Source organism: Diorhabda sublineata, chromosome 11, assembly GCF_026230105.1.
Source record: "Diorhabda sublineata isolate icDioSubl1.1 chromosome 11, icDioSubl1.1, whole genome shotgun sequence".
NCBI lineage: Eukaryota > Metazoa > Arthropoda > Insecta > Coleoptera > Chrysomelidae > Diorhabda > Diorhabda sublineata.
The window spans coordinates 3,448,128-3,473,688 of NC_079484.1; the positions used below are offsets into that span (position 1 = coordinate 3,448,128).

Genomic DNA, 25,561 nt, shown 5'->3' on the forward strand with positions numbered 1-25,561 from the left:
CATTATTGACACTATGTTTTGTCGAAGATATAAATCGAAGATATTTACAATTGCTTAATGATCTCTTATAGTCATTTCATGGTTGAAGAAGACACAAATAACAAGGTCAAAATATATATTTATCGATATCAAAATCAGTATATATAATAAATTGATATTCTGACATTTAAATATCGTTTAGTATTCTCCGAATATCCATACAAAACGTAATATTTGTATCTGAATCAATTAATATTATAAATAAATCGACACTTACCGTCAATGACGTTAATATGTGGCCTTAGCCTTTTTTAAATGAATAATTTTCCATCCCAGTTTAAGGTGTAATAGAAAAATGTATTCATTGCATACTTTTTACGTGATTACAGACTAATCCGTTTTTGAAACTGAACAAATAAGATTTAGGTCGAAAATTATTATCTAAACAACATTTATTAACAAAGAAAACTCTTCGTGCTTTAACCTTTGAATGCCGATAGGTCCTCGAAGGACCCCAATACTCCTTAATAACTTATCCTGTGTTGGTGTGTTTTGAGCAGTTAGAAGTGGAGTCCCACTGAGAGAAATGATGATTTGGGTCAGAATGGATCAAGACATACGCATGGCGAACATGAGGAGACGTTTGAAAATCCGAATGCATATTGTTCGGAATAATAAATTCACTATGAATCGGATGAAGAAGATGACGACGATACCAATGAACTTCTTTCGGAAATAGAGGTCAATAACGTGACCCACACCGTACCTATTCTTCACAGAGTCGTACCCATACCTCAAGATTCGAAATTGTCCGTATATACCTCAAAATCTGGTCTAAAATGGCGGAATTTAGTGCGGTTGCAATTGCGCCCTCAGATTTCCTCTATTTGTTGAAATGGAAGAGTTGATTTCCCTTCACGCCAACGAAAAAACCTTTAGATGATACAATAACTGGATTAAAAACATTCAAACAAACAAAAACAGTGCTTACCGGTCGAACTAGATAGTTTTATAGACATTCAGATCTAAACTGGGGCACTGGGGTGTAGTAAAGAATCAAACTGAGAAGTTTGGTCCAGGAACTGATCCATACGTCGATCGTTCTTTACAGCCGCCAGTTTGTTTTAGGAGTGAATCGCTTATAATGATGAAAATTCGTTTCGGCTTTAGTTTTGCCACTTTTTCCATTAAAGTAGTAGTTAATATATGTCTTCATCATCACTTTAATCATTTTATCTTGTGTATTTAACCTTACGAAGATGAAGATGCTGTTATACAAGGTGTTTCTTCACTTGAAGAGGTATCTGGTGGAGCAGCACATTAATCAATAATCGTAATCAGTTAGTAACTTTATTTGACGATGGAAAACAAAAGTTGAGCCCACGATAAGATAAATATGGGAATATTATGGAAAAGTGAAGTATCTATGGTGTTTTTAGTTTTTTTAATTCACAACACGCCTCGTATTTAAATTGGGACTAATTATTGTTTTCATAACACATTCAAATTCTATTAAAAGGCGTTAAAGAATGTGTTCGTTTTATCATGAAATCTCCCAACGAGGACGTTTTATCTTGACGAAAAAATCTAATCAACTTTCAATATCGTAACAAAAGAAAAGAAAAAACTTGGTCGAACACATTTGAATAGAATTTGACATTGATATTAAAGAAGATAAAACTTTACCCTGTATACTGTGGATATTTAAGCAAATAAAATGGATGTGCGAATACAGTTGATGACAAAGAGTGAAACAAGAACATCGGAAGATGAAAAAGTGGGTGAGTGTTGAAAACAGTTAACATAATCCAACAGGTCAACTTTTTAATACTAAAAGTTCAATTAAAAATGTAACATATCATTTGTAAATGAATATTTTCTTCGTATTTTTGATTATCATTTTGAAAAATTGTCCAAACTAATATTTTCTTAAAGTAATTTGAGTAAAACGATTGGTTTATAGTTGAGACACAACAACTTTAAATTTAAAAAAAGATTTCGTAAACAAAAACGACTTGTCATCAATGTGGTCTGTTTACAAAATGAAATTTTCCTTTTTGAACAATTTTGAACACAGGAAATGTTTATAGTGATATCAATTTTCAATACAGGGTGTCCCAATGAAAAATACTCACATTAAATAACAACTGATTCATTGTTGGAAAATCTTTGACCACCGAGTCATGTTTTTTTAGTCTGGGAACAGAAAATAATCCGAATGAGCTAAATTTGGCGAATAGGATGCATGTGGTAGCAATTTTAACTTTAATTCATTAATTTTAGGCACTGCAATATCGGATGTTTGATCTGGTGCATTATCTTCATGAATCAATACTTTCTTCTTAGCAAAATGCGGCCGTTTTTGCTCGATTTCTTCGCTCAAATTTTGCAATAAGTTCGCATTTTTCTTTTTCATGATAATCAATAAAAATTATATCGAAAAACCAACTCCATAACCTTGCCTGCAGATGGACCGGTCTTTGTCTTCTTGGGAGCCGATTCTCCCTTTTTAGTCCGTTGCTTTGGGTGTGAACTGATCTTCACGACAGATATATTCATCAAACATGTATCGTATAATAGATTGGCATCACCCTGTATAAAAATTACGCAAAATTCTAGTAAAGTATTTCATATTGTTAAAATTTCATATTGACTGGATATTATCTATCCTGAAGTGATCTAAAATCGAAAACAGTTAAGAAATCAAATATAGAAAGGTGTAAAAACGAAAAATTTGAAGAATTCATATCAATAAGTAGATATTACCACCTCTTTATTCATTATAAATGCACAATTGACTCATGAGGAATGTCTGACAGAAAGATTCCTACCCACGTATAACAAATATACTTTATTATTTCATTAAAACATTACATAAAAGTAACGGTTCCATTTTAAATCTTTGATTATTCATATTAAACTAATTCTTAATATTTTTTATGAAAAAATTTTTAAAATCGTAACTGTTTCTAGTATATTCCGCTTATCCAAAAATTGTTAGGTTAGGTTCAATAAACTCGATTTGACATATAACCTTTGCATACTCTACTTTTCATTGTGGAAGTCTTTTGAGTAAAATTATTATTTGTTATAATTCAATACGATATTAAACTACGAAAAACTGCTTAAAGTTTTATTAAAAAAACAGCATATTCATGATAATCGTTTCACAACAATTTACAAGAAATTGTTAGGTTAGGTTATAAAACTCGATTTGACATATATCGTTGATAACCTTTGCATACTCTACTTTTCATTGTGGAAGTCTTTTGAGTAAAATTATTATTTGTTATAATTCAATACGATATTAAACTACGAAAAACTGCTTAAAGTTTTATTAAAAAAACAGCATATTCATGATAATCGTTTTACAACAATTTACAAGAAATTGTTAGGTTAGGTTATAAAACTCGATTTGACATATATCGTTGATAACCTTTGCATACTCTACTTTTCATTGTGGAAGTCTTTTGAGTAAAATTATTATTTGTTATAATTCAATACGATATTAAACTACGAAAAACTGCTTAAAGTTTTATTAAAAAAACAGCATATTCATGATAATCGTTTTACAACAATTTACAAGAAATTGTTAGGTTAGGTTATAAAACTCGATTTGACATATATCGTTGATAACCTTTGCATACTCTACTTTTCATTGTGGAAGTCTTTTGAGTAAAATTATTATTTGTTATAATTCAATACGATATTAAACTACGAAAAACTGCTTAAAGTTTTATTAAAAAAACAGCATATTCATGATAATCGTTTTACAACAATTTACAAGAAATTGTTAGGTTAGGTTATAAAACTCGATTTGACATATATCGTTGATAACCTTTGCATACTCTACTTTTCATTGTGGAAGTCTTTTGAGTAAAATTATTATTTGTTATAATTCAATACGATATTAAACTACGAAAAACTGCTTAAAGTTTTATTAAAAAAACAGCATATTCATGATAATCGTTTTACAACAATTTACAAGAAATTGTTAGGTTAGGTTATAAAACTCGATTTGACATATATCGTTGATAACCTTTGCATACTCTACTTTTCATTGTGGAAGTCTTTTGAGTAAAATTATTATTTGTTATAATTCAATACGATATTAAACTACGAAAAACTGCTTAAAGTTTTATTAAAAAAACAGCATATTCATGATAATCGTTTTACAACAATTTACAAGAAATTGTTAGGTTAGGTTATAAAACTCGATTTGACATATATCGTTGATAACCTTTGCATACTCTACTTTTCATTGTGGAAGTCTTTTGAGTAAAATTATTATTTGTTATAATTCAATACGATATTAAACTACGAAAAACTGCTTAAAGTTTTATTAAAAAAACAGCATATTCATGATAATCGTTTTACAACAATTTACAAGAAATTGTTAGGTTAGGTTATAAAACTCGATTTGACATATATCGTTGATAACCTTTGCATACTCTACTTTTCATTGTGGAAGTCTTTTGAGTAAAATTATTATTTGTTATAATTCAATACGATATTAAACTACGAAAAACTGCTTAAAGTTTTATTAAAAAAACAGCATATTCATGATAATCGTTTTACAACAATTTACAAGAAATTGTTAGGTTAGGTTATAAAACTCGATTTGACATATATCGTTGATAACCTTTGCATACTCTACTTTTCATTGTGGAAGTCTTTTGAGTAAAATTATTATTTGTTATAATTCAATACGATATTAAACTACGAAAAACTGCTTAAAGTTTTATTAAAAAAACAGCATATTCATGATAATCGTTTTACAACAATTTACAAGAAATTGTTAGGTTAGGTTATAAAACTCGATTTGACATATATCGTTGATAACCTTTGCATACTCTACTTTTCATTGTGGAAGTCTTTTGAGTAAAATTATTATTTGTTATAATTCAATACGATATTAAACTACGAAAAACTGCTTAAAGTTTTATTAAAAAAACAGCATATTCATGATAATCGTTTTACAACAATTTACAAGAAATTGTTAGGTTAGGTTATAAAACTCGATTTGACATATATCGTTGATAACCTTTGCATACTCTACTTTTCATTGTGGAAGTCTTTTGAGTAAAATTATTATTTGTTATAATTCAATACGATATTAAACTACGAAAAACTGCTTAAAGTTTTTTTAAAAAAACAGCATATTCCTGATAATCGTTTCACAACAATTTACAAGAAATTGTTAGGTTAGGTTATAAAACTCGATTTGACATATATCGTTGATAACCTTTGCATATTCTACTTTTCATTGTGGAAGTCTTTTGAGTAAAATTATTATTTGTTATAATTCAATACGATATTAAACTACGAAAAACTGCTTAAAGTTTTATTAAAAAAACAGCATATTCATGATAATCGTTTTACAACAATTTACAAGAAATTGTTAGGTTAGGTTATAAAACTCGATTTGACATATATCGTTGATAACCTTTGCATACTCTACTTTTCATTGTGGAAGTCTTTTGAGTAAAATTATTATTTGTTATAATACAATACGATATAGAACTACGAAAAACTGCTTAAAGTTTTTTTAAAAAAACAGCATATTCCTGATAATCGTTTCACAACAATTTACAAGAAATTGTTAGGTTAGGTTATAAAACTCGATTTGACATATATCGTTGATAACCTTTGCATATTCTACTTTTCATTGTGGAAGTCTTTTGAGTAAAATTATTATTTGTTATAATACAATACGATATAGAACTACGAAAAACTGCTTAAAGTTTTTTTAAAAAAACAGCATATTCCTGATAATCGTTTCACAACAATTTACAAGAAATTGTTAGGTTAGGTTATAAAACTCGATTTGACATATATCGTTGATAACCTTTGCATACTCTACTTTTCATTGTGGAAGTCTTTTGAGTAAAATTATTATTTGTTATAATACAATACGATATAGAACTACGAAAAACTGCTTAAAGTTTTTTTAAAAAAACAGCATATTCCTGATAATCGTTTCACAACAATTTACAAGAAATTGTTAGGTTAGGTTATAAAACTCGATTTGACATATATCGTTGATAACCTTTGCATATTCTACTTTTCATTGTGGAAGTCTTTTGAGTAAAATTATTATTTGTTATAATTCAATACGATATTAAACTACGAAAAACTGCTTAAAGTTTTTTTAAAAAAACAGCATATTCATGATAATCGTTTTACAACAATTTACAAGAAATTGTTAGGTTAGGTTATAAAACTCGATTTGACATATATCGTTGATAACCTTTGCATACTCTACTTTTCATTGTGGAAGTCTTTTGAGTAAAATTATTATTTGTTATAATACAATACGATATAGAACTACGAAAAACTGCTTAAAGTTTTTTTAAAAAAACAGCATATTCCTGATAATCGTTTCACAACAATTTACAAGAAATTGTTAGGTTAGGTTATAAAACTCGATTTGACATATATCGTTGATAACCTTTGCATATTCTACTTTTCATTGTGGAAGTCTTTTGAGTAAAATTATTATTTGTTATAATTCAATACGATATTAAACTACGAAAAACTGCTTAAAGTTTTTTTAAAAAAACAGCATATTCATGATAATCGTTTTACAACAATTTACAAGAAATTGTTAGGTTAGGTTATAAAACTCGATTTGACATATATCGTTGATAACCTTTGCATACTCTACTTTTCATTGTGGAAGTCTTTTGAGTAAAATTATTATTTGTTATAATACAATACGATATAGAACTACGAAAAACTGCTTAAAGTTTTTTTAAAAAAACAGCATATTCCTGATAATCGTTTCACAACAATTTACAAGAAATTGTTAGGTTAGGTTATAAAACTCGATTTGACATATATCGTTGATAACCTTTGCATATTCTACTTTTCATTGTGGAAGTCTTTTGAGTAAAATTATTATTTGTTATAATTCAATACGATATTAAACTACGAAAAACTGCTTAAAGTTTTTTTAAAAAAACAGCATATTCATGATAATCGTTTTACAACAATTTACAAGAAATTGTTAGGTTAGGTTATAAAACTCGATTTGACATATATCGTTGATAACCTTTGCATACTCTACTTTTCATTGTGGAAGTCTTTTGAGTAAAATTATTATTTGTTATAATTCAATACGATATTAAACTACGAAAAACTGCTTAAAGTTTTTTTAAAAAAACAGCATATTCCTGATAATCGTTTCACAACAATTTACAAGAAATTGTTAGGTTAGGTTATAAAACTCGATTTGACATATATCGTTGATAACCTTTGCATACTCTACTTTTCATTGTGGAAGTCTTTTGAGTAAAATTATTATTTGTTATACGACAATATGATATTAAACTACTGTATAATATTTCTCACGAAAAACTGCTTAAAGTTTTTTAAAAAAATCATAGCATATTCCTGATAATCGTTTCACAACAATTTACAAGAAATTGTTAGGTTAGGTTATAAAACTCGAATTGACATATATCGTTGATAACCTTTGCATACTCTACTTTTCATTGTGGAAGTCTTTTGAGTAAAATTATTATTTGTTATAATTCAATACGATATTAAACTACGAAAAACTGCTTAAAGTTTTATTAAAAAAACAGCATATTCATGATAATCGTTTTACAACAATTTACAAGAAATTGTTAGGTTAGGTTATAAAACTCGATTTGACATATATCGTTGATAACCTTTGCATACTCTACTTTTCATTGTGGAAGTCTTTTGAGTAAAATTATTATTTGTTATAATTCAATACGATATTAAACTACGAAAAACTGCTTAAAGTTTTTTTAAAAAAACAGCATATTCATGATAATCGTTTTACAACAATTTACAAGAAATTGTTAGGTTAGGTTATAAAACTCGATTTGACATATATCGTTGATAACCTTTGCATACTCTACTTTTCATTGTGGAAGTCTTTTGAGTAAAATTATTATTTGTTATAATTCAATACGATATTAAACTACGAAAAACTGCTTAAAGTTTTTTTAAAAAAACAGCATATTCATGATAATCGTTTTACAACAATTTACAAGAAATTGTTAGGTTAGGTTATAAAACTCGATTTGACATATATCGTTGATAACCTTTGCATACTCTACTTTTCATTGTGGAAGTCTTTTGAGTAAAATTATTATTTGTTATAATACAATACGATATAGAACTACGAAAAACTGCTTAAAGTTTTTTTAAAAAAACAGCATATTCCTGATAATCGTTTCACAACAATTTACAAGAAATTGTTAGGTTAGGTTATAAAACTCGATTTGACATATATCGTTGATAACCTTTGCATACTCTACTTTTCATTGTGGAAGTCTTTTGAGTAAAATTATTATTTGTTATAATACAATACGATATAGAACTACGAAAAACTGCTTAAAGTTTTATTAAAAAAACAGCATATTCATGATAATCGTTTTACAACAATTTACAAGAAATTGTTAGGTTAGGTTATAAAACTCGATTTGACATATATCGTTGATAACCTTTGCATACTCTACTTTTCATTGTGGAAGTCTTTTGAGTAAAATTATTATTTGTTATAATTCAATACGATATTAAACTACGAAAAACTGCTTAAAGTTTTATTAAAAAAACAGCATATTCATGATAATCGTTTTACAACAATTTACAAGAAATTGTTAGGTTAGGTTATAAAACTCGATTTGACATATATCGTTGATAACCTTTGCATACTCTACTTTTCATTGTGGAAGTCTTTTGAGTAAAATTATTATTTGTTATAATTCAATACGATATTAAACTACGAAAAACTGCTTAAAGTTTTATTAAAAAAACAGCATATTCATGATAATCGTTTTACAACAATTTACAAGAAATTGTTAGGTTAGGTTATAAAACTCGATTTGACATATATCGTTGATAACCTTTGCATACTCTACTTTTCATTGTGGAAGTCTTTTGAGTAAAATTATTATTTGTTATAATACAATACGATATAGAACTACGAAAAACTGCTTAAAGTTTTATTAAAAAAACAGCATATTCATGATAATCGTTTTACAACAATTTACAAGAAATTGTTAGGTTAGGTTATAAAACTCGATTTGACATATATCGTTGATAACCTTTGCATACTCTACTTTTCATTGTGGAAGTCTTTTGAGTAAAATTATTATTTGTTATAATTCAATACGATATTAAACTACGAAAAACTGCTTAAAGTTTTATTAAAAAAACAGCATATTCATGATAATCGTTTTACAACAATTTACAAGAAATTGTTAGGTTAGGTTATAAAACTCGATTTGACATATATCGTTGATAACCTTTGCATACTCTACTTTTCATTGTGGAAGTCTTTTGAGTAAAATTATTATTTGTTATAATTCAATACGATATTAAACTACGAAAAACTGCTTAAAGTTTTTTTAAAAAAACAGCATATTCCTGATAATCGTTTCACAACAATTTACAAGAAATTGTTAGGTTAGGTTATAAAACTCGATTTGACATATATCGTTGATAACCTTTGCATACTCTACTTTTCATTGTGGAAGTCTTTTGAGTAAAATTATTATTTGTTATAATACAATACGATATAGAACTACGAAAAACTGCTTAAAGTTTTTTTAAAAAAACAGCATATTCCTGATAATCGTTTCACAACAATTTACAAGAAATTGTTAGGTTAGGTTATAAAACTCGATTTGACATATATCGTTGATAACCTTTGCATACTCTACTTTTCATTGTGGAAGTCTTTTGAGTAAAATTATTATTTGTTATAATTCAATACGATATTAAACTACGAAAAACTGCTTAAAGTTTTATTAAAAAAACAGCATATTCATGATAATCGTTTTACAACAATTTACAAGAAATTGTTAGGTTAGGTTATAAAACTCGATTTGACATATATCGTTGATAACCTTTGCATACTCTACTTTTCATTGTGGAAGTCTTTTGAGTAAAATTATTATTTGTTATAATACAATACGATATAGAACTACGAAAAACTGCTTAAAGTTTTTTTAAAAAAACAGCATATTCCTGATAATCGTTTCACAACAATTTACAAGAAATTGTTAGGTTAGGTTATAAAACTCGATTTGACATATATCGTTGATAACCTTTGCATACTCTACTTTTCATTGTGGAAGTCTTTTGAGTAAAATTATTATTTGTTATAATTCAATACGATATTAAACTACGAAAAACTGCTTAAAGTTTTATTAAAAAAACAGCATATTCATGATAATCGTTTTACAACAATTTACAAGAAATTGTTAGGTTAGGTTATAAAACTCGATTTGACATATATCGTTGATAACCTTTGCATACTCTACTTTTCATTGTGGAAGTCTTTTGAGTAAAATTATTATTTGTTATAATTCAATACGATATTAAACTACGAAAAACTGCTTAAAGTTTTTTTAAAAAAACAGCATATTCATGATAATCGTTTTACAACAATTTACAAGAAATTGTTAGGTTAGGTTATAAAACTCGATTTGACATATATCGTTGATAACCTTTGCATACTCTACTTTTCATTGTGGAAGTCTTTTGAGTAAAATTATTATTTGTTATAATACAATACGATATAGAACTACGAAAAACTGCTTAAAGTTTTTTTAAAAAAACAGCATATTCCTGATAATCGTTTCACAACAATTTACAAGAAATTGTTAGGTTAGGTTATAAAACTCGATTTGACATATATCGTTGATAACCTTTGCATACTCTACTTTTCATTGTGGAAGTCTTTTGAGTAAAATTATTATTTGTTATAATACAATACGATATAGAACTACGAAAAACTGCTTAAAGTTTTATTAAAAAAACAGCATATTCATGATAATCGTTTTACAACAATTTACAAGAAATTGTTAGGTTAGGTTATAAAACTCGATTTGACATATATCGTTGATAACCTTTGCATACTCTACTTTTCATTGTGGAAGTCTTTTGAGTAAAATTATTATTTGTTATAATTCAATACGATATTAAACTACGAAAAACTGCTTAAAGTTTTATTAAAAAAACAGCATATTCATGATAATCGTTTTACAACAATTTACAAGAAATTGTTAGGTTAGGTTATAAAACTCGATTTGACATATATCGTTGATAACCTTTGCATACTCTACTTTTCATTGTGGAAGTCTTTTGAGTAAAATTATTATTTGTTATAATTCAATACGATATTAAACTACGAAAAACTGCTTAAAGTTTTATTAAAAAAACAGCATATTCATGATAATCGTTTTACAACAATTTACAAGAAATTGTTAGGTTAGGTTATAAAACTCGATTTGACATATATCGTTGATAACCTTTGCATACTCTACTTTTCATTGTGGAAGTCTTTTGAGTAAAATTATTATTTGTTATAATACAATACGATATAGAACTACGAAAAACTGCTTAAAGTTTTATTAAAAAAACAGCATATTCATGATAATCGTTTTACAACAATTTACAAGAAATTGTTAGGTTAGGTTATAAAACTCGATTTGACATATATCGTTGATAACCTTTGCATACTCTACTTTTCATTGTGGAAGTCTTTTGAGTAAAATTATTATTTGTTATAATTCAATACGATATTAAACTACGAAAAACTGCTTAAAGTTTTATTAAAAAAACAGCATATTCATGATAATCGTTTTACAACAATTTACAAGAAATTGTTAGGTTAGGTTATAAAACTCGATTTGACATATATCGTTGATAACCTTTGCATACTCTACTTTTCATTGTGGAAGTCTTTTGAGTAAAATTATTATTTGTTATAATTCAATACGATATTAAACTACGAAAAACTGCTTAAAGTTTTTTTAAAAAAACAGCATATTCCTGATAATCGTTTCACAACAATTTACAAGAAATTGTTAGGTTAGGTTATAAAACTCGATTTGACATATATCGTTGATAACCTTTGCATACTCTACTTTTCATTGTGGAAGTCTTTTGAGTAAAATTATTATTTGTTATAATACAATACGATATAGAACTACGAAAAACTGCTTAAAGTTTTTTTAAAAAAACAGCATATTCCTGATAATCGTTTCACAACAATTTACAAGAAATTGTTAGGTTAGGTTATAAAACTCGATTTGACATATATCGTTGATAACCTTTGCATACTCTACTTTTCATTGTGGAAGTCTTTTGAGTAAAATTATTATTTGTTATAATTCAATACGATATTAAACTACGAAAAACTGCTTAAAGTTTTATTAAAAAAACAGCATATTCATGATAATCGTTTTACAACAATTTACAAGAAATTGTTAGGTTAGGTTATAAAACTCGATTTGACATATATCGTTGATAACCTTTGCATACTCTACTTTTCATTGTGGAAGTCTTTTGAGTAAAATTATTATTTGTTATAATTCAATACGATATTAAACTACGAAAAACTGCTTAAAGTTTTTTTAAAAAAACAGCATATTCCTGATAATCGTTTCACAACAATTTACAAGAAATTGTTAGGTTAGGTTATAAAACTCGATTTGACATATATCGTTGATAACCTTTGCATACTCTACTTTTCATTGTGGAAGTCTTTTGAGTAAAATTATTATTTGTTATAATTCAATACGATATTAAACTACGAAAAACTGCTTAAAGTTTTTTTAAAAAAACAGCATATTCCTGATAATCGTTTCACAACAATTTACAAGAAATTGTTAGGTTAGGTTATAAAACTCGATTTGACATATATCGTTGATAACCTTTGCATACTCTACTTTTCATTGTGGAAGTCTTTTGAGTAAAATTATTATTTGTTATAATACAATACGATATAGAACTACGAAAAACTGCTTAAAGTTTTTTTAAAAAAACAGCATATTCCTGATAATCGTTTCACAACAATTTACAAGAAATTGTTAGGTTAGGTTATAAAACTCGATTTGACATATATCGTTGATAACCTTTGCATATTCTACTTTTCATTGTGGAAGTCTTTTGAGTAAAATTATTATTTGTTATAATTCAATACGATATTAAACTACGAAAAACTGCTTAAAGTTTTTTTAAAAAAACAGCATATTCCTGATAATCGTTTCACAACAATTTACAAGAAATTGTTAGGTTAGGTTATAAAACTCGATTTGACATATATCGTTGATAACCTTTGCATACTCTACTTTTCATTGTGGAAGTCTTTTGAGTAAAATTATTATTTGTTATAATTCAATACGATATTAAACTACGAAAAACTGCTTAAAGTTTTTTTAAAAAAACAGCATATTCCTGATAATCGTTTCACAACAATTTACAAGAAATTGTTAGGTTAGGTTATAAAACTCGATTTGACATATATCGTTGATAACCTTTGCATACTCTACTTTTCATTGTGGAAGTCTTTTGAGTAAAATTATTATTTGTTATAATTCAATACGATATTAAACTACGAAAAACTGCTTAAAGTTTTTTTAAAAAAACAGCATATTCCTGATAATCGTTTCACAACAATTTACAAGAAATTGTTAGGTTAGGTTATAAAACTCGATTTGACATATATCGTTGATAACCTTTGCATACTCTACTTTTCATTGTGGAAGTCTTTTGAGTAAAATTATTATTTGTTATAATTCAATACGATATTAAACTACGAAAAACTGCTTAAAGTTTTTTTAAAAAAACAGCATATTCCTGATAATCGTTTCACAACAATTTACAAGAAATTGTTAGGTTAGGTTATAAAACTCGATTTGACATATATCGTTGATAACCTTTGCATACTCTACTTTTCATTGTGGAAGTCTTTTGAGTAAAATTATTATTTGTTATAATACAATACGATATAGAACTACGAAAAACTGCTTAAAGTTTTTTTAAAAAAACAGCATATTCCTGATAATCGTTTCACAACAATTTACAAGAAATTGTTAGGTTAGGTTATAAAACTCGATTTGACATATATCGTTGATAACCTTTGCATACTCTACTTTTCATTGTGGAAGTCTTTTGAGTAAAATTATTATTTGTTATAATTCAATACGATATTAAACTACGAAAAACTGCTTAAAGTTTTATTAAAAAAACAGCATATTCATGATAATCGTTTTACAACAATTTACAAGAAATTGTTAGGTTAGGTTATAAAACTCGATTTGACATATATCGTTGATAACCTTTGCATACTCTACTTTTCATTGTGGAAGTCTTTTGAGTAAAATTATTAATTGTTATAATTCAATACGATATTAAACTACGAAAAACTGCTTAAAGTTTTTTTAAAAAAACAGCATATTCCTGATAATCGTTTCACAACAATTTACAAGAAATTGTTAGGTTAGGTTATAAAACTCGATTTGACATATATCGTTGATAACCTTTGCATACTCTACTTTTCATTGTGGAAGTCTTTTGAGTAAAATTATTATTTGTTATAATTCAATACGATATTAAACTACGAAAAACTGCTTAAAGTTTTTTTAAAAAAACAGCATATTCCTGATAATCGTTTCACAACAATTTACAAGAAATTGTTAGGTTAGGTTATAAAACTCGATTTGACATATATCGTTGATAACCTTTGCATACTCTACTTTTCATTGTGGAAGTCTTTTGAGTAAAATTATTATTTGTTATAATACAATACGATATAGAACTACGAAAAACTGCTTAAAGTTTTTTTAAAAAAACAGCATATTCCTGATAATCGTTTCACAACAATTTACAAGAAATTGTTAGGTTAGGTTATAAAACTCGATTTGACATATATCGTTGATAACCTTTGCATATTCTACTTTTCATTGTGGAAGTCTTTTGAGTAAAATTATTATTTGTTATAATTCAATACGATATTAAACTACGAAAAACTGCTTAAAGTTTTTTTAAAAAAACAGCATATTCCTGATAATCGTTTCACAACAATTTACAAGAAATTGTTAGGTTAGGTTATAAAACTCGATTTGACATATATCGTTGATAACCTTTGCATACTCTACTTTTCATTGTGGAAGTCTTTTGAGTAAAATTATTATTTGTTATAATACAATACGATATAGAACTACGAAAAACTGCTTAAAGTTTTTTTAAAAAAACAGCATATTCCTGATAATCGTTTCACAACAATTTACAAGAAATTGTTAGGTTAGGTTATAAAACTCGATTTGACATATATCGTTGATAACCTTTGCATACTCTACTTTTCATTGTGGAAGTCTTTTGAGTAAAATTATTATTTGTTATAATTCAATACGATATTAAACTACGAAAAACTGCTTAAAGTTTTATTAAAAAAACAGCATATTCATGATAATCGTTTTACAACAATTTACAAGAAATTGTTAGGTTAGGTTATAAAACTCGATTTGACATATATCGTTGATAACCTTTGCATACTCTACTTTTCATTGTGGAAGTCTTTTGAGTAAAATTATTATTTGTTATAATTCAATACGATATTAAACTACGAAAAACTGCTTAAAGTTTTATTAAAAAAACAGCATATTCATGATAATCGTTTTACAACAATTTACAAGAAATTGTTAGGTTAGGTTATAAAACTCGATTTGACATATATCGTTGATAACCTTTGCATACTCTACTTTTCATTGTGGAAGTCTTTTGAGTAAAATTATTATTTGTTATAATTCAATACGATATTAAACTACGAAAAACTGCTTAAAGTTTTATTAAAAAAACAGCATATTCATGATAATCGTTTTACAACAATTTACAAGAAATTGTTAGGTTAGGTTATAAAACTCGATTTGACATATATCGTTGATAACCTTTGCATACTCTACTTTTCATTGTGGAAGTCTTTTGAGTAAAATTATTATTTGTTATAATTCAATACGATATTAAACTACGAAAAACTGCTTAAAGTTTTATTAAAAAAACAGCATATTCATGATAATCGTTTTACAACAATTTACAAGAAATTGTTAGGTTAGGTTATAAAACTCGATTTGACATATATCGTTGATAACCTTTGCATACTCTACTTTTCATTGTGGAAGTCTTTTGAGTAAAATTATTATTTGTTATAATTCAATACGATATTAAACTACGAAAAACTGCTTAAAGTTTTATTAAAAAAACAGCATATTCATGATAATCGTTTCACAACAATTTACAAGAAATTGTTAGGTTAGGTTATAAAACTCGATTTGACATATATCGTTGATAACCTTTGCATACTCTACTTTTCATTGTGGAAGTCTTTTGAGTAAAATTATTATTTGTTATAATTCAATACGATATAGAACTACGAAAAACTGCTTAAAGTTTTTTTAAAAAAACAGCATATTCCTGATAATCGTTTCACAACAATTTACAAGAAATTGTTAGGTTAGGTTATAAAACTCGATTTGACATATATCGTTGATAACCTTTGCATACTCTACTTTTCATTGTGGAAGTCTTTTGAGTAAAATTATTATTTGTTATAATTCAATACGATATAGAACTACGAAAAACTGCTTAAAGTTTTTTTAAAAAAACAGCATATTCCTGATAATCGTTTTACAACAATTTACAAGAAATTGTTAGGTTAGGTTATAAAACTCGATTTGACATATATCGTTGATAACCTTTGCATACTCTACTTTTCATTGTGGAAGTCTTTTGAGTAAAATTATTATTTGTTATAATTCAATACGATATTAAACTACGAAAAACTGCTTAAAGTTTTATTAAAAAAACAGCATATTCATGATAATCGTTTCACAACAATTTACAAGAAATTGTTAGGTTAGGTTCAATAACCAGTGCTGGAAACAACATTTTTTATAAATTAGTACATTTTTCCAAAATTTTTTATACTACATTCTATTTGTATTAATCTCTTGAAAGCAATTCAAAAAAAGGATCGTTATTTTGATACTATATTGCTGTTCTACAAGAATAATGACTCAAGTCCAAAAATGTGAAAAAAAAGATCGTTGGGTAGGCTAACAAAAATTCTTTGTGGTGAGGAGGATCCATTGGAATTGGCCCTGATATAGGAGTTGCTCCTCTGCAGGGCTGTAGTTATGGTTTTTGTTGATGATTGCATTGCTTCAAGTTGGAAAATAAAAAAAAACGAACGACCAAACTGTTTTTGAAGATACCAACGAAGGGGAAGGCTCCAACTTAAAAAAGAAAAAAACGATTCCTTCCAGGTTTAGAGATACATTTTGTTTTTTTTTTGTAAAGCAAGAAATTAAGGGTGGGTGGGTACGGCTGCGGCTGCATTATTCCCCATCGTCGGTCAATTGAAGCACACACCAAACACAGGTGAACACAGACAAACCCAGGATCGAAATATTAGCTGCATTCAATGAAACATGCTTCGGTTATCCTTGTGTTTCCTGCCACCGATATTAACGTGTAATTTTTGATAAAAACCTGATTTTTTATAAATAGAAACGGTGAAGGTCTTCCATCACGTGACTAATACGTCAGGAACTTTATTCACAAGTTCTGCCAACTCGGTAGAAATAATCGTTATGACTAATCTTCCAAAGGTTGGCCTTTTACGAATTGGTTATTACAAAATAAAGTGGTATTGAGAAAGTTGATTATTTTGACGTTTAACGTTTCCACAGATATTTTCAGCGCAGTTGAATCATATAATACACATTGTAATTCTCCTTTTTTACGGCATTGTAGGCATTATAAAATGTTTACATGTTGATCAGTTCTTAAAAGAAAAGATTTCAACAATAAATACAAGTTCAATCCAAAAATAGACTAAACCTCAACATAACCTCAGCATAACCACATAACCTCAAAATGCAATAACTGTCAGTTATTCCCGTTACGTCAATTATATCGTTGTCTCTTTTTACGTAAGTCTTGTAGTTGGTCTTGTGAAGAAGACAATCAATCTTATAACTTTGAATAACATAGAATATATTCTATCATGAATTATTTTTAATTGCAGATTCTATTTTATTTTTTTATCACTGTCTCTTTGGTCTCAATACAATGTTTAAATGATGAAGACGATGGACAATATCATCCAGATGACGAAGGAAGGTATATACATGATGATTCTGGTAGATATATTCCAGACTACAGCGGTTTATATCACGACGACGGTACCGGAAGATACGCCCATATTGATAGTGAGTATAATTATCTGCTTTCCATTTCGGATAGAAGATTTTATACGTTACCTATCTATCTATCTATCTATCTATCTATCTATCTATCTATCTGGGAGATACATCCACTTATAACCAGTTATACGGCCGTAACCAGGTCCTCAGTGCCTTCGTGCCATTTTCCCTTACACCTACTGCCCTAGACGAAGAGAATACTAGAATGGCGTCCCAGGGATGAAGCATACAGAAACAGTGGACAACCACCGATGCCATGGAAGGAGACAAAGGACACCAGTGGACGAGACAGATTGCTAAATGACGATGATGAATACCTGGCAGTTTCTATTAGTTATTTTCATGATTTTCTATACAATATCTACTGCAAGATAATGTATATCTAGATTCAATATTGGTTTGTAGATAAATACAGACATCAACGAGATAGACAGTATCCTTACAAATCCGTAAATTCGCTCAAGTCGTTCAATAATTTTCAAAGTAGAGGAAAAATCGCTTCAGACAGTTTTATCAAAAACAAATTAGTCCAACCAACGATCAGTGTGGTAACTGAAACACCTGCCAAATACAGAAAATATGATGATAACAGATGGAAAATTATCAGATTGGCTAGCGATGTTAACTCCGATGGTTTTCATTGGGAGTAAGTATATTCTCTTTACATTATATGGTTTAAAAACCCCTGTAGAAAGATTGAGTTCTTGGTGAAGGGACCAACAGTATTCCCCCCATCTTGCTGGTATTAAAGCAACCATGGTGGCGCTTTTTCATAACGTCCAACTTGGTCCTCACCAGCATCTCCCAAATTATCTAGTAAGTAATCAAGATAACTGATAGCTATGAGCAGGGGCTGAATTTGAACCTATTATTTATTTGAACAGATCAATATTAGAACCTGTACGAAGCTCTAGCACTTGGTATGCCTAAGAAATTAACACGATTGGTGAAAATGACGCTAAACAAAACCTAAGACATAGAAGGAAGGCTTGAAACAGGGCGTTATCAACAGTGTTGTTTCTTTTCCTACTTGAGGTGATTCTCAGCTCAAGGATAGTGGATTACGATCCCTAGGAATGATTTATAATAGTAAGAGGCAAATCCTGGCGTATGCAGATGTAAAGACAGCATAAAGATATCGTCTACGTGGGTAACGACTTTTCTAGTGACAACCAATTAAGAGTTTCAATACCTGGTGTGTGTGTGAGTGAGTGTGGTGACGATAACAAGTAAAGGGGGCGAATTTAAAGAATTGACAAGAGGAAATAAAACAGTTAAAGCTGTAGGAAACCTATTAATTTCCGTAGATATCACAATGGTAGCGAAGCTAAGAATTTACAAGACAGTTATACAACCATAAGTGGAAAACAGACTAAATGCATTGAAAAGATGAGTGTTGAGAAATATTTTTGGAGGGATACAAGATGAATAGAGAAGAAGAACGAAGGCAGAGATTGAAATGGTTTTATGGTCAGGCAAAGATCGGCTGTATAGTGTTTTGGTTGGTTGGGGGATATGTGGGTGGAAAGAACCTTAACAAGTGGAGGAGGAGCAAAAAGAAGAAGAGTGCGTCCGCGTAGAAAATGGTTAGATGCGTATAAGGAACTCTTACGAAGGTTAGGGATAGCGAACTGGCAACAATGCAGCCGTGAACAAAAGGAGTTGGAGAAAAGCAGTAAATAGACTCCAAGCCATGGGCCTGTAAGGACTGCTGTGCTGTTTTATACAAATAATCAAGATCTTGAAGGTCTTCATTGTCATCATTTGAAAGGTCTTTGTTATAACTATTCAGCCATATATTTTAATTTATCTAAAGAATTAACAAACTTTCATTATTACAATAAATTGTATTATCCATTAAATACAACGAAGCTCAAATTTTCAACTTTCACCTATAATTCAATGAGAAATACGTGCCATCAACTCTTCTCGAACCTTCTCTATAACCGCAGTTATTCATGCAACCACGAATACGTGTCCCCTGTACTTTTCAAGTGTCTACATAAAACGGAATCAAGGGGAGTCAGATCAGGTGACCTAGACGGCCATTCCATTGGTCCTCTTTGACTTATCCACTGATTTGGAAAGACATTCTTCAAGTGGATGCGTACCAAAACAACACGGTGTGGAGGCGATCCATCTTATTACAGCCATACATCATTTCTGCTTGTAAATGACCAGTTCAATTTGGGAATTAAGATCTTAACAGGTTTCTTCTTATTTTCCGTAGCCCAGTACCGATAAATTTGACTAAAATAGACAACTAAATATCATTGAACTCAAAGAAAGGATACTTATTGAAGTTGCGCGAATAAGTGCGGAAGCTAGGTTAGGTTTCTTAGATATATTGATATGGATGCATAGGTATTAAAAATTTCCGATTTCTACTTTAAAATTGTAGCGATGATGTCATCACGCTCACGTGAATGACGTCAATATAAAAAGGTATCCTTACGAATAGCCCTAAATTTAACAATACAACATTCCGAGTCCGTTCACGCGTTCTACCCAACCGATTTGCTTAATTTTTTTTTTCAATGAAAGGTATTGTTGCACAGATCAGCCATCAACCATCGGATTTTATCTAATTTTCACCATTGTCAAGTTATACTCAAATGCGATTTCCCCCTGTACATTACTTATGGGAATTTTTCACATACACACGTTCTATCCTCAATATCTCAGGTTCTATTCAAGACAGAAACTTCGTTTTGGTTTATGAACACTCGCTGAAACACCTTCTTTCTTTTGATTTTTTGAACATTTAAATCGGTTGAGTTGGAGAGGAGCTAGGCGCGGACATTCAATGTGGAGTTATGGATTTTTGTAGGTTTTTGGCAATTTTTCTACATTCAAAGATCTATATTTCAGGTTCTAATATAGCTACAGAGTTCGTTTTGATTTAAGAACGTTCGCTGAAACACCTTCTTTCTTTTGAGTTTTTGAACATTTAAATCGGTTGAGTTGGAGAGGAGCTAGGCGCGGACATTCAATGTGGAGTTATGGATTTTTGTAGGTTTTTGGCAATTTTTCTACATTCAAAGACCTATATCTCAGGTTCTAATATAGCTACAGAGTTCGTTTTGGTTTAAGAACACTCGCTGAAACACCTTCTTTCTTGTGAGTTTTTGAACACTTAAATCGGTTGAATTGGAGACGTGGTAGACGCGGACATTCAATGTGGAGTTATGGATTTTTGTAGGTTTTTGGCAATTTTTCTACATTCAAAGATCTATATCTCAGGTTCTAATATAGCTACAGAGTTCGTTTTGGTTTAAGAACACTCGCTGAAACACCTTCTTTCTTGTGAGTTTTTGAACACTTAAATCGGTTGAATTGGAGACGTGGTAGACGCGGACATTCAATGTGGAGTTATGGATTTTTGTAGGTTTTTGGCAATTTTTCTACATTCCACATTCCAAGATCTATATCTCAGGTTCTAATATAGCTACAGAGTTCGTTTTAGTTTAAGAACACTTGCAGAAACACCTTCTTTCTTTTGAGTTTTTGAACACTTAAATAGGTTGAGTTATTGAGGAGCTAGGCGCGGACATTCAATGTGGAGTTATGGATTTTTGTAGGTTTTTGGCAATTTTTCTACATTCAAAGACCTATATCTCAGGTTCTAATATAGCTACAGACTTCGTTTTGGTTAAAGAACACTCTCTAAAACACCTTCTTTCTTGTGAGTTTTTGAACACTTAAATCGGTTGAATTGGAGAGGAGGTAGACGCGGACATTCAGTGTGGAGTTATGGATTTTTGTAGGTTTTTGGCAATTTTTCTACATTCAAAGATCTATATCTCAGGTTCTAATATAGCTACAGAGTTCGTTTTGGTTAAAGAACACTTGCAGAAACACCTTCTTTCTTTTGAGTTTTTGAACACTTAAATAGGTTGAGTTATTGAGGAGCTAGGCGCGGACATTCAATGTGGAGTTATGGATTTTTGTAGGTTTTTGGCAATTTTTCTACATTCAAAGACCTATATCTCAGGTTCTAATATAGCTACAGACTTCGTTTTGGTTAAAGAACACTCTCTAAAACACCTTCTTTCTTGTGAGTTTTTGAACACTTAAATCGGTTGAATTGGAGAGGAGGTAGACGCGGACATTCAATGTGGAGTTATGGATTTTTGTAGGTTTTTGGCAATTTTTCTACATTCAAAGATCTATATCTCAGGTTCTAATATAGCTACAGACTTCGTTTTGGTTAAAGAACACTCTCTAAAACACCTTCTTTCTTGTGAGTTTTTGAACACTTAAATCGGTTGAATTGGAGAGGAGGTAGACGCGGACATTCAATGTGGAGTTATGGATCTTTGTAGGTTTTTGGCAATTTTTCTACATTCCACATTCCAAGATCTATATCTCAGATTTTAATATAGCTACAGAGTTCGTTCTTTTCTATTATAATGATTTCTATATATCGATTCCAAATGATGTTAGTTTCATAATATCCATGTTTCATCTAAAATGCGATTTGAATATCTTTAAACTATAATATTAACTGTTGACTTTGACTTTTTATATAAGGCTGACAAACAATTCATTCTCAAATATCGTGCTGGTATAATTGCCGTATTTCAAGAAACAAATTCGTGAGTATAAATCTAATATTATACAAAATGTCACGAACAAATTTATATATGCATATTTCCACGATTCAACTAAATATTTAAGTCGATACTTCAAACTTTGAGTAAAAAGTTATTTAATATTCTCAAAAATTACTTGAATTCGAGCACTGCTTGTGGATACGAAGATTTATTAATCTTGTGGTGATGTTTTTTTTGATAAATGCCTCTATAAAAATTTGTAGTACCTACAGTTGTGGAATGGCAACGTTGTAATACAAGTAAATCCAAAGAAAAACGTTGGTACTATCGTAGAAAACGTAAAGCAGTTTTTTTTTTGATTATACCAACTGAATATCATAAAATTGAAAGTTTCAATCAAAGGGGACCCCCCTTTATTTCAGTCTTTGCTAAATTTATCTTTTACGAGGAGCTCGAAATTGATATCAATTGCTCGAAAAAAATTATTTTAGTCGGAAAATTGAGTAAAATTTATGAAAATTAGATTTCCCGGAAGTATTTAATCAATATAAATGCGTATTTTCAAAATTTGTCTAGAAATTTCAAAAAATTTGGATACGCTCGTGAAAAAATTAAATATTTCCCAAGCCATGTGAGATATCGATCATTTTTTGACACGAATCAATTGAGGGAACGTGTGCCTAAGTAACTATTTATATTAAATTCCTTCGGCTCCATATTTGTACGAAATATACAGGGTTAAAGTTGGAATACATTTTTTTTGACGATTATCTCTGTATAATTTTAAAGTACCTTCAGCTGAAGAATGGCAACGTTGTAATACATGAGAAACGTTCGTACCATCGTAGAAAATATTCAACAGCTTTTTTTTGTTTATACAAACTGAAACAGAGGGATTTTTGAATACGAGGAGTTCGAAAAATATATCAAATATATCAGTTGCTCGGAAAAAAATTATTTTAGTCGGGAAATTGAGTAAAATTTATGAAAATTAGATTTCCCGGATGTGTTTAATCCGGAAACTAACGCGATTCTTGGATTTTCGGAGAAAATTCATGGTATTCCTTGATTTTTCGCATACCTTCAATATAAATGCGCATTTTCAATATTTTTGTCTAGAAATTTCAAAAAATTTGGATACGCTCGTGAAAAAATTAAATATTTCCCAAGCCATGTGAGATATCGATCATTTTTTGACACGAATCAATTGAGGGAACGTGTGCCTAAGTAACTATTTATATTAAATTCCTTCGTTTCTATATTTGTACGAAATATACAGGGTTAAAGTTGGAATACATTTTTTTTGACGAATATCTCTGTATGATTTCAAAGTACCTACAGTTGTAAAATGGCAACGTTGTAATACAAGTTAATCCAAAGAGGAACATTGGTACTACCATAAAAAAATTCAGCATCCTTTTTGGATTATACAAACTATATAATATAAAAAAAAATGTTTCAATCTTTGCGAAATTTTTGTAAAAAAGATTTTTTGATACGATGAGTTTGGGAGAGATATCGAACGCTCGAATAATTGAGGAATTTCTGGAAAACGATTCGTTTCATCTTTAAACTAACATGATTTCCAAATTCTTCGGAATTGGAAGATTTAATAGGTAAATTTATGACACTTAGACCTTCGGAAAGTGAAATATCACTCAATAAACAATTTTTTACTCATTTTCTACGAAATTTTTAGATATGAAACCGAAAACGAAATAAGTGGCGAGGAAAATGCCAAGATTCATAATAGCGGCACCAAGGACGAGACAATAAGCACCAAAGGTTTCTACCAATACACTGGTACAGACAATAAAGTATATAATGTAGAATACACAGCAGACGAAAATGGTTTTATCCCGAGAGGAAGTCATCTACATCCAATTTTACAAAAAGCTATATTAGAAAATTTAAATAGGAAAGATATTTAGTCCCCTAACATTTACAAATGTATTTTTATATAAAATAAAACAGTTTTTTCAAATACTTTGTGTCGTTTCTTGTGCCTATTCAACCTTATGAAGTACAGAAACCTTCCATCATCAACATTTTCTCAATATGCAGGTTCCTACATTATTCAATAATTTCCTTTAAACTAGGAACTGTAGCTTTCAGATATTATCCAATAGATGGCAAGACAAAATATTAATTTTTGTTACTATACTTTATCTTATTATTGATGGAATTTTTGTATTATATAGCTATGTAATTGATGTATATTGGAATGCAGTACAATATCGTTAAACCGGAATCGCTAGAAAAGGTTTTTCTGATCTTAGATCATACAAATAATCGAATGTATTTAGGGTCGCGCCATCTACCGCGCTAACGAGAAATCATATCGCACTACATAATAATGTAAACAGAGGTATACATAAATTATAACAGATCGCGTTTAATAATACACAAAAACTCAATTATAAAATAATAATAATAAAAAGATTGAAAACTTTATAAACATGCTCTTCATGCTATCCTTATGTATGGTTTTGCCATCTAGTGTCAAATACATAAGCTAAAAAGTGCGATACAAACGAATCAGTCCGTATTTTACATATTCCGCGCTGTAGAAGTCGGGATTTTAAGATGTTCAATTGTATATTTATATATTATCAATGATGTTGATAATTTTATGTGAATGAATATAGCAAATTTATAAAAATATCTTCAATTCAATTATTAATAGCCTATCGGGTCCTGTTTTATTTAGAAAGAAACCAAAAACTTGTATTTCAAGATATTACCCAATAGATGGCAGGGCACACAATAATGATACTGGAACTATTATATTCGTTTATATTTTTAAATAGCAGAAGTGATAATCTATCAGGTACCTATTTATAATAATTATTAATGAGAAGAAATGATACTCTCTAATCTAAACATGACTATGCTGGTAATGTGTCTGGCCATCATTAGTAAGCGCTTATTGTCTAACTCTAGCTACAAACTATCCAGTTTCCATCTGCATTATTTCAAACAATCCTCAGAAGA

General features: G+C 29.1%; 1 protein-coding gene across 1 annotated transcript; it reads left to right on the forward strand.

Annotated features, from left to right (window-relative positions):
- The first annotated feature begins 1,748 nt into the window (after positions 1-1,748).
- On the forward strand, positions 1,749-24,533 carry LOC130450409 (larval cuticle protein LCP-30-like). Its single transcript, XM_056788782.1, has 4 exons — positions 1,749-1,760; positions 17,834-18,063; positions 18,427-18,657; positions 24,267-24,533. The coding sequence occupies exons 1-4, from the start codon at positions 1,749-1,751 to the stop codon at positions 24,496-24,498; spliced, it is 705 nt and encodes a 234-aa protein (XP_056644760.1). The 3' UTR covers positions 24,499-24,533.
- The last annotated feature ends 1,028 nt before the right edge of the window (positions 24,534-25,561 follow it).